Genomic DNA, 11732 nt, shown 5'->3' with positions numbered 1-11732 from the left:
GCTGTGAGCCGTCCTGGCCCAGGAGATAGAGGGTGAGGAACGGCCGGTGCTGTACATCAGTCGGAAGCTCTCTAAGAGAGAGACGATGTACAGCACCATTGAGAAGGAGTGCTTGGCGATCCGGTGGGCTGTTCTCACCCTCTGCTATTATCTCCTGGGTCGGGAGTTCACTCTCTGTTCGGACCACGCGCCCCTGCAGTGGCTCCACCACATAAAGGATACCAATGCGCGGATCACTCGTTGGTATCCGGCTCTCCAGCCATTTAAGTTCAAGGTGATCTACAGGCCACGCTGACTCCGACTTCTTCCTTCCTTACTAAGAACCTCGTTACACAGACATACTGAAAGATGAGACTGCATGTTAGAGGAGGAGAGAACCAGAAAGAATGAAACAGATAGAGAGAGACTGACTGTAGTGGTTTCTGTTTGTTGTATTTCAATAGAACCAATTACTCACACCGAGACACCAGACAGTCAAATCACACACTCACACAACCCCAACTGCTCATCACAAGGCGGCTTGCTGTCTCTCTGTGTGAATCATTAGTTACCATGGCACTGCCACAAAACCGCTTTAACATTCTGTACACATAGCACCTGCTATTTTCTATATTCTCTACATGTTACATTTCATTTTTGTCATTTCTCAACTCCATCCCCCACTCTAAACCCAGGATGTCCATGCCCACAACATCTGTTATCAATGACAGGAAAAATGGGTGGAGGAACTACAAGGAATCAAATGTGGGCGTAAATACATTTTTCACCCCACACTCTCACAGCCTCATAATGAGCACGCCCTTCTACACCACCCAAAACACTGCTGCACTGTTGCTAACCAACAAATCTGTGTGTTGGGGATTTTAGCCATTTGATTAGGAGTCTGCCACTCACCGTGATCGTGGGCGAACACCATAATACCATGCTGGGTCAGGCTGTGAGCAATGTCAGCATATCCCCCACAGTGCTCTCCTGCTCCGTGGGTAACAAACACCAGCGCCCTGGTGGAGGAAAACACAGATTATTGATTTGGGAAGGGAATTGTAAAGAATTAAACAAATCTGGTTCTGATTCCTTTTAACAATTCCAGTTCCTTAACGGTTTCCAAACAATTTATTTATTAGTTATAAGAAAGAAATGAATGAAATTTCATTTCCATAATACATACATTTACAACAATTGTGTTTATCAAAAAACTGTGTATTTACACAGACTTTTCACAGTCTTTTTTGACATAAATGCAATCCTATTAAACAACAATATTAAACAAACCAAAATGTGGTAACATATTTTATTCATTTATTTGATAAAATTCTACTGACAAAACTGTGCTAAAAATGTACATCTGTAACTATATGTTGTCATATGAACAACCGGTCAGTAACAACATAAGTATCACAATTAGATCTATGAGTTTCAATTCTCACTTGACTATTTTTGAGTCATTAGTTTGGGATTTGGTCATTTCGAATTGGGACTACATTGGTTTCTCTGAATGGTTTTGATTCTCTAAAAATAACCGAATTACTAGATTTATTCCTTCGGTAATTGATTTACACTGGTGGTCACATTGTCTCAACTATCTGATAATAATTATAGTTTACTAAGTACACACAAACAACCCTGATTTATAATTTTTATTTAATTGTTTAAAATATAGAGCATAAATAATACAAATTGCAAATGCGTAGTGTACAAGCTAAAGGTATCGGGCTAATCGGGTATCTGTATGCTATGCTTGTACATAAGTTGACTAAATACAGACACATCCTATAACAGTCTCCCACCATATCATAACAAGATATGCTCATTAATAGCATACACACTAAAACCCATAAAAAAATAAGGCAGAAGGAGAGAGAGAGAGATGGGGAATAGCTTTATTAGATCCAAACTTGTGCAGATTTGTTGACCTCAGTGCAGCCTCTAATCAGTAACAAAAAGAGTCTTTGTAAATGTATAATGGGCTCACATGGTCTCAGAGGACTGAGAGTGTGCATCTTTACTTCTATTTGGAGAAACTGCTAATCGTTCTATCCATATACTCTGTCATACTCAGAAATGTATTTACTAAAAATAAAGCCTCTCAGTCTCAAACTACGAGCTGGTACTGGTGTAAGATAAAATGGAAGTGTTTGTGTGTGTGTTTGTGGTTATGATCATCCTTAGATCAAAAAGCTTTTGTCCTTGAACCCTGAGAATGGAGTTTGCGAGGCAGACAGAGAGACTACTGTGTGTGTTTGCTAGTGTGTGCATGTGTGCACGTCTTTGGAATTCCAAAACAGATCTAAAGTAGTTAAACTACAAAGTAACAAGCATCAAGGGCAGAGTGGAGATAAACAGAAAATGAAAAAACTGTGTGCCTGTACAATTTGGGCTATACTTGTGAGGGACATATTTGTGTGTGTAATATGGCATTGCACTGACAGCTGTATAAATATCCATGTTTGGTAGTAGAATTCTTCTCCAAATGCTATTAGACACAAGAGAATGAACCACGCTGACCGGCATGACCCAATTTATCGGACTGTGTTTCAGTACTTTGCATGGGTTCAATGCCCAGAATATCTATTGAGCGATCTGTCAATCATTACTGGGGTCATACAATGGGCTACTGTGGTCTTTTCAACTTTCACCCACTTCCTGTTTCGCTGGCTGCATCTGGTGGCATCAGCACTGGACATGTGCATGTAAGCGACTGTAAAAGGACATCGTGCGATGATGTCTGGGCTGTAAGCACAGTAGTTCTGTTAAATGTTAAACCAAGTAGTGAAGTGGTGAACTCGGTGTAAACAGTTTGACTCTTCAGCTGCTCACGTCTGTCATGCCAATTCTTTTAAGTGGAAGTTCAACTTCCAACAGACAACCTTACTACGTTCATGTTTACTTTTAAAGGTTGGTTTGGTGTAGACGTCGAGCGAGTGAGTGCTAGGAGGTCCACAACCAATTTAAGAGAAAACATTATTTTACAAAATGTACTTTCAGGGCTATCAATGGTAACATGTTCACTTAAGATATTAATGAAATATGTTTAACGTATAGCTTTTTTTGTACAATCACATTTACCAAAATTGCTAGCATTACGATTTAATTCTGCTCTTACAAAGGCTGAAATTATGAAGATTAATTTTATTGTATTGACAGTAAGAATTTTTTTTGCTGAATCTAGTTTTAAGAAGTCAGAAAACAAATATTGATTTTTACTTTTTTGTAACAATTGTTATATTTTGTTTTATAATAATATCACATTTATATTAGTAATAATACTTTTGGATTATCCTTTTTTGGATTTTCCTCACAGTATAAACTGTTTTTTTATACATAAAATATACACATGCCTTTATATGTTAGGAAGAAATGGCTCATATTTGGGTTTGAAAACCCCTGACTATTTATAGACTATATAAAATGTCTACACTAAAAGTGTAAAAATCTTGCCAGGGGATTCAAATTTGGGTTATCTGGCTTCATTCAGATGATGTTACATAATACAAAAAAAGCATACATATGGGATCAGTTTATTGTAGCAGGATGCATAGCATTCAGTAATTACCATGTCCTACCGCCCTAAGCTGAGATGCTTCTAAACATCTAGTAAACATACCCACAGAACCTTCAAACGATCAAACACAGGCTAAATATTTCACTATAAACAGAATGACAGAGTGCAGCAGAGGAGATCCTGGTAGCGTTCCTTCAGATGTTTGATATAAACATGTCTGATGCCTGCATTACCTTCATGTTAGCTGCTCTGAATCTTTCACATTCAGTCACATGGGAAGCTACATCTTACATTTCCCAAAACAAAATATTTGTGGTTTTATGACATTTCACTGAAGATCACATGGTTTTGTGGTTTATCAGTTTACTCTTATTATATACACACATGAACATGTACAGATACACACACACTTGTCATATACACTGTTGCTGACAAGCATTAAAGATCAAATTAGTCTGAGAGAGGGGAAGAGGTGGTAACTATGGTAACGGCATGCTCTCCTGGGCCGCACTACGGTCACTTCAGGGTGTATAGCTGATGGCAAAACAACAGCTCTGTAACAGTAGGCATAAAGAGTTTGACCTGCTTGACATAATCATGACACCCACACAAACACTGCCTATCGTACAGTTTTTTTTAAATGCTTACACAGTTTTTTAAACTATGGCTCCATTTCTCAAAACTCTACACACAAAACCACAAAACACACACACAACATGCAAACCATCACACATATCTTGCAAAAGCAAACACTTCATTCAAAACTATTATAACTCTTCTAAAAATTTTATTTTTGCGTAGTAACTGTACACACAAACATAAAATAATTAGCCACATACACGCTAAACTACACACAGATGTGAAAAATGTAAAACACTACTCTCGTGTGTCTTTTGCTTGTTCAGTGTGCAGTGGAGAGTACAGGATTTTTTCATAGTTCTCGCACATACATGCATATGCACGTACACTGTATATACAGTATGTATGTACAACTGATGAATTTTACACAGTTTTGCAACTGAACTGAATCAATACTGAACTGACTTAAGCTGTATAATGACACTATTGACTTGTTAGAGCTGCTTTACAGCAGAATTTGAAATTGATACTATTGGGAAGCTGCTGTGAAGCAATCTATATTGTATAAAGCAATTTAGAAATAAAGTTGACTTTCTGACTTGGCTTGTATGCATATTCAGTCTGTATAAATATATATATATTGTGGAGGACATTTTATTTTTATCTGAAATATTATTATTAGTAGGAGTAGTATTTGCTTTACTGTACTAAAAAGTGCTCTGTCTCTGAGTGCTTCAGTTTGGTCAACTATGCTTGAGTTTTTGATGAGCTGAGAGATAACAGGAAATGTGTGTGTGTGTATGTACTGTACATATATATACACACACACACATAGTATATAATCATACATAGTATATATACAATGTAAACAGAAATGCAAGGGAGTACAAATCATTTCTCGCTCAAAACACTGAGTTTTGATTTCAGAGTGAACAAATTATGTGTAAGTGTTTTCATACATGATCACTGGGTGTAGGTCATCAGTAAATGAGTGTGGCATTTAAATGGCAGTGTTTCCCAAATGAAACAAAAGAGCTGTTAGTTTTGAATGATGTGTGTAATGTAGAGAACTGTGTTTAGAGTTTTGTAAAAAGTTTGTTTTACAATAGCAAACTGAGTTTAAAGCACATAATGCGTTTGTAGTTTTGCAGGCTTGGCCTAAAGATTAGGTATATGAGTGAATGGTTTCACCGAGTGGGCCTCAAGTACCACTTTTAGTGTCTACGCAATTTTTAAAAACTGTATTGTAGATGGAAGCATCTGATAAACCAACATACTAAAAAATGTGACCTATTTTTAAAATGACTAAGGAGAACCACAGCTGATGACACTATAGTAAAAAAGTGTAGCAGATCTGTACTGTGAGAGTGTGTGTGTCTATAAGTGGACATAAAGAGGCCATGAGCAGGGGCTTTCGACTCATGGAAACCAAGACATTCCCTTCAGCGTTCACCGCATATACTGAGTGGGCCCCTTTCTCATTCACTTTAACTGAGTATCAGGACGGTATACTGTAGTCATTTAACAAGATAATGTTTATGAGAAACTGGCTTTATATCACTTGAAAACCATTGTGAGTGAAAGCAGGCACTGCCTGTAAGATATAAATTCTCTATAAAATAAACTATTAATGTATCGGTTAATTTGCACGGCATGTGATGTCAACTGGGCAGCACCCATGAGAAGCCGGCCAGCTGAGTGTAAAATAAAACAGCTTTATGTAGAAGATTGGTATGTCTGGAGTCTTCATTTCATTCAGTTTGCATCACTTTAATGTTGTTTCTCCAAAATGTTGTTCATATTTTTTTTTATGTTTCCAGCATAACTTATCAGCGGTATACAGCACATCCAGTGTGTTTCACAAACAAACAAATCATTTAAAAAGACTCATCATACATCCAAATATGTCTACTTTCTCACTAAACAGACAAGTATTATGTCACAAATATTCTTGAAAAAGTAGGCAAAATGTACCCAGAGGACCTACTACTTCCGAAAATATCCAGACATGGACACTTTACTATCCCATGAGGCTTCAGGAGAGATATTGTGAATGGCAGTGAAGCGATTTCAGATGCAGCTTCAGCAACTGGAGTTATCAGTTTGAATCCTTCATTGAATTTACTTAAGTTATCATTTTCAGTGCTCGTAACGTGGGTTTTTCATGAAATATAAATTAGAAACATTACTCACTTGTTCATATGACAAGATGCATTTGCAACAGCGTTTTTACTATATTATTATTATTATTATTATAAATTATTTTTGTTTGTAATAAAACATTACAACATACTGCATTCTTTATTGAGTTTATGTGGAATATTTTATTTAGCAGTACATTTATATATTCCTAACTGCACCGTTAAAAACTGGATTTTACAAGAAACTTCCCTCGTCTATTTCCTCACTCATCAGCTAGACATCATGTGATGGGGCCAACAGTTTGCAAAAGAGATAAAAGAGAACCTCGCAGAAAATCTCAGATCAACCCACTGTTAACGTTTACTGCGAATATGAACCTGCTCTGTTATAGCCTGTTTGTAGTTATGAATGCGTGTCGCGTTTTAAAGTAATCGTTAAGGTGCTGGAATGGAAAGGCGGACACTTCAAAGTGGGCTAAAAATAGCCTAAGCTCGGTAAGGAAACATCCGTAAACACTTATCAGCCTCTCGTCCTGCTCTCCTGGAGGCTGCAACGGGAGAATCTTTCGCTTTATCCCAAGAGGCCTGACCTGTGTCTGTTTTGCATATGAATGTCTCGCACTTACTTTGGCTGACTGTCGGGCTTCCAGTAACGGCAGAACAGGTGCAGTCCGTCGGCGTTGACGATGTGCGGCAGGTCGGTGTAAGGGACACCTTGCGGTGACAGACGATTCCCCTCGGGTTCCGGCATGTCCCCGCCGAGGGCTGAGTCTGAAATAAACAGACGAAGCGCTGTCAGAAGCTCGCTGCTGTACCAGTATGAAACAGCAGCGACTAATAGGCAGGTGGCTAGCATATGCATTCCGGGAATTTCATTCATCTGATGCAGCGCAACGTGCAGCGACCGGCAGAATGTTTTAAATGACAGTCGCTTAGTCAGAGCGGACCGGAGAGATAACACTGACTGTCCTGATCCCTTAGCAACATGTACACAAGCACGCGCGCGCTTTTAAATGGACCGACGGTTCAAAGAGAGTCTATTGTCAGCGCATTGAGCAGTTTCCAATAGACAGGAACAAAAATAGCGAGTGCACTGCAGGACTGTTTGTGACTGACAGCATGCCAAGAGGGAGACAGTGAGAGAAGCTGCCAGTGCCAATGCATCGACCTGCCAATTAATTTGAGCCCAATCTATTTAGGCTATTTGGGTCGACAGATAATCGAGGCCAGCACTGACTATTATAGTATAGGCACAGTTAAGCGGCCCATTCTCTCAACCCGGAGAAACACTGAATGACAGGACACACGTTTAGATGTTTTCATGCGTTAGCCTTACACAGCCTATAGTTCTCAACCAATACTGTTTTTATTTACAACAGATACAGAATATCATGTTTGCATAACCAATTTGCAGAACTGATTATTAATTTTACACAATAATAACTAAAAAATTATTACAATATAACAACAATAAAAGCATGTTAATTGTGAATTCTTAATAATTAGTTCCGTTAAATTACACAGTACCGCCGCTCCCTATGTTTGCGTAGGGCACCAACTCCCGGGGGGCACCATCCCAGTTGCTCAAAAAAAAAAAAAACTTTCGTTCTATATTAATATTAACATATACATATACGTAAATAAAAATATAAACATGAACATATATACATAATTATAAAAATGCGTTTTACAGTGAATGCAGTAGACAGGCGAAGCACACGTGACGCGCCATTCCCGCGTCCGCGCCCGCGCTGGCTCTCACCTCATGTTTGCGGCTGACTGCAAATAATCACAACTTTTTAAATTTTTTAATTTTTGTTATTGCTTAATGTACATAACGCAAATGATCACAACTGATGGACAGCTATGCCCGGGAAAAGACATCAGTAGTCCGGCGCCGAGATAAGAAAAATAACAAAAACGCCCAAGATGAAGCCCGTGCATCACTTGTAGGTACGTTCATAATCATGTGAAACTTTTTTGGATGTTGACGTTAATAACGTGTTTTAATGTCTACCGCCGCTCCTTATACTCAGAGTACGTAGTTTGCCTAGGGCACCAACTCCCAGGGGGTTGGGATGGGCACCATCCCAGTTGCTCAAAAAAAAACAAAAAAACTTTTGTTCTATATTAATATTAACATATACATATACGTAAATAAAAATATAAACATGAACATATATACATAATTATAAAAATGCGTTTTACAGTGAATGCAGTAGACAGGCGAAGCACACGTGACGCGCCATTCCCGCGTCCGCGCCCGCGCTGGCTCTCACCTCATGTTTGCGGCTGACTGCAAATAATCACAACTTTTTAAATTTTTTAATTTTTGTTATTGCTTAATGTACATAACGCAAATGATCACAACTGATGGACAGCTATGCCCGGGAAAAGACATCAGTAGTCCGGCGCCGAGATAAGAAAAATAACAAAAACGCCCAAGATGAAGCCCGTGCATCACTTGTAGGTACGTTCATAATCATGTGAAACTTTTTTGGATGTTGACGTTAATAACGTGTTTTAATGTCGGTAATAATATCACCGCCGCATCTGCCTTAATATTCTCTCAGTTTCCATGTTCCCTTACGAAAATTAGGCCTAACCATAATTTTACTACGAATTAAAAAAAAAAAAAAACTTGGTTCTTGTAGCAATGGTAACCACAAATTAACCATGGTTTTGATACTTCAAATCGCTTCAAATAATAATTTACGAAGTATTCAGATAATATTTTTGTGGAAATAAAAACAGACCTAAGCGAACAACAGCCTTTAAAATGACATAAAATGCATTATATAAAAACAATGAGGCAATAATGATTGGTAAATTAATAATAATCGTATTGTTTCATTGAATAACACTGTTAAAATACATAATGTAATACAAAATAAACAATTTATTTACATTACATATTATTACAAATGCCTGCAAAGGGCGCCAAAGGCCTGGTAATTGCTGTTGTAACACTTTCAGGATGATCAAATCCTCCTTAATATTGACCAAACATTTAATTAAAATATCTACTTAATCTTTAATGTTTGGCCACCTTTTTGCGATAGAAATGCTAGCCTCTATAATTTCTTCAACAAAAACATGTGGACATCACAACATTTACAAAAACTAATCCTTGGTTTTATCGTAGTAAAACTGCTTAATTTTCTTTTGTATGACTTCGGAATGCTTGAGACTATAAAATCAATCAGACAAATGTATTAGTAAAATCATAGCCATAGGCGACTGTCTACAATTGTAATTTGTAAATAATACAATTTAATTACAATTTAGTTATTTACTTTTATATTTTATTAAAGTTCTATTTTGACCCCTATAGTAGGTGTTTTTTTTTACTTCCATAATATTTTGGGGAGGGGGCACAACAATACAATTCTGCTTAGGGCACCCATTTGGCCAGCAGCGGCCCTGAAATTACGTCGTTTTGCCATCTAAATGGCCATTTTTTATTTTCACAGTCTATTTGTTTGTCTAAGTTTAAAATGCAATGCCCTTCTGAGCTAAGTGTTGAAAAATAATCCATAAAAAATCCACCAAACCGATTATCGGTCTACAGTCTATTAATGATAATCAACAATAGCCTAATTATTAATGCCGTTTTATTTACGCAATGTTAATTGTCCTTTTTTTTTTTCAAATTTATTTTCACATGTCTAAATACTTCTTCAAAATGCTATGCATTTCTCAGCTGACTAAGTGTCAGTATCCGTAAAAAATGTCACCAAACGGGTCTGCTTTTTAAGAGCCTAATTCTTTCTAGTTTTGATTATATTTGTGCCCATAACAAAGATAAATGGTCATAGGTGTGGAGAACTATTTATTGATATAAAACAAATCTGTTTTCTGCCCCTAACATGTAAACACGCAGTTTCTTTAAGGAACGTGAATTCCCGTGACTTGGTGCGCGTGCCCGTCTTAGATTATGTCTGTATTAAACAGTGCTTGGAAAAGGTGATTCCCCATTTTTTAATACAGAATCATATTTACTAGATATTAAACAACAACAACAAATTCAACCAACCACCTACCTGAACTTGCAACAGACTGAATGCTGGAGACAGAAATCAAGTCAACTTTTCGAGTCAGTGGTCCGGTATCGGAGCCGGTCGTTGACAGCGGCGCTCAGCCTGCTGCTGTTTCCCGCACTGGGCTCAACTCTGATCCGCTCACACACAGATGCTGAGCGGCCGCCTTATGGGTGGAGAAAGAATGAAAGGGGAGCTGTGTGAGAAACCGCCAACACATACATACAAAACTCTCTCTCTCTCTCTCTCTCTCTCTCTCTCTATATATATATTCTCTCGCTCTCTCTCTCTCTCTCTCTCTCTCTCTCTCGGTTCTTTCACATTCGTTACAGCTGAATGAGATTGATTAAACTCATTCATCTTCATATGTCGACTGTCTTTCAATAAGTCTTGAGAGAGCTAAGCTTCAGGTATGAGACTAATGCTGTTCAGTACTGGAGTTGTTTTCTAGTCTTTGTGTGATAGACAGGTGAAATATCTGTAACATATTAGCTATTTATTCACCTTTTATGTGCACAGTAAGTCAGATGCACACCACTTGTGCTTTTGTCACAGGAAACATATAATCTGTTCTTGAAACAATATGCGGGTACTTGGGCGGGTTCTAGATGGTCTTTTCCTGTTGGGATTATGCTGGAATTACCAGTTTTTCGGAAACTTGTTATGGGAAGACCATTTACATAAAGTCACTATTTATGAACTTTCTGAATGTGTCTTCATACAGGAAAACAGCACCCATCAAATGAAAATGAACTACGTAATAAATTTTAAATATCACTGAGATGCTTATCAGCACTTCAGACCGAACATAAAAAAGAGGAATATGAGAACTCCAAACCTGTTTTTTTGTATTAAATATTTTCACAGATATCTGGTAATCTAACATGGCAGATAGGCCTACTAACAATTCACCACAAGAATAAGAAATTTACTTTATTTAAGTTAGAATGAAAATACACTTGCATACAAAGTTAACAAACACCATACATAGCATATACACACTTAAATACATAAACTGATTTTTTTAATAATGGTAATACTACACTACCATTCAAAGGTTTGGGGTCCTAAAGATTTTTTTAATGTTTTTAAAAGAAGTCTCTTATGTTCACCAAGGCTGCATTTTTTTTTTATCACAGATACAGTAAAAACAGTAATATTGTGAAATATTATTACATTTTAAAATAACTGTTTCCTATTTTAAAAAAAATTCTAAAATTTACTCATGTGATGGCAAAGCAGAATTTTCAGCAGCCATTACTCCAGTCTTTGGTGTCACATGATCCTTCAGAAATCATTCTAATATGCTGATTTGATGCTAAAACCATGCTAAACCATATTATTATCAATGTTGAAAAGAGTTGTGCAGCTTAATATTTTGTGCAAACCATTATACATATTTTTCAAGATTTTTTGATGAATAGAAATTTCAAAACAACAGCTTTTATTTGGCAGAAATCTTTTGTAACA

At 37.2% G+C, this 11732-nt stretch overlaps 1 protein-coding gene across 3 annotated transcripts in view; it reads right to left on the bottom strand.

Annotated features, from left to right (window-relative positions):
- The window catches only part of LOC107679569 (monoglyceride lipase-like), a 21568-nt gene extending 11120 nt beyond the window's left edge, over nt 1–10448 (bottom strand). The window contains exons 1-3 of one of the 3 annotated variants that reach the window (XM_016475165.1): nt 10266–10448; nt 6849–6993; nt 895–1001 (exon numbers count right to left, since the gene is read on the bottom strand). In XM_016475165.1, the coding sequence (XP_016330651.1) occupies nt 895–1001; nt 6849–6973 (232 nt within the window). In that variant the 5' untranslated portion in view covers nt 6974–6993; nt 10266–10448. Of the gene's footprint in view, nt 1–894; nt 1002–6848; nt 7277–7913; nt 7979–10265 lie in introns of those variants that run through there. The other 2 variants (XM_016475172.1, XM_016475157.1) reach the window with 2 other exon arrangements.
- Between the last annotated feature and the right edge of the window lie 1284 nt (nt 10449–11732).

Source organism: Sinocyclocheilus anshuiensis, unplaced genomic scaffold (assembly GCF_001515605.1).
Source record: "Sinocyclocheilus anshuiensis isolate Anshui unplaced genomic scaffold, SAMN03320099.WGS_v1.1 scaffold13, whole genome shotgun sequence".
Lineage (NCBI taxonomy): Eukaryota > Metazoa > Chordata > Actinopteri > Cypriniformes > Cyprinidae > Sinocyclocheilus > Sinocyclocheilus anshuiensis.
This window is presented reverse-complemented; position numbering and strand designations above follow the sequence as displayed.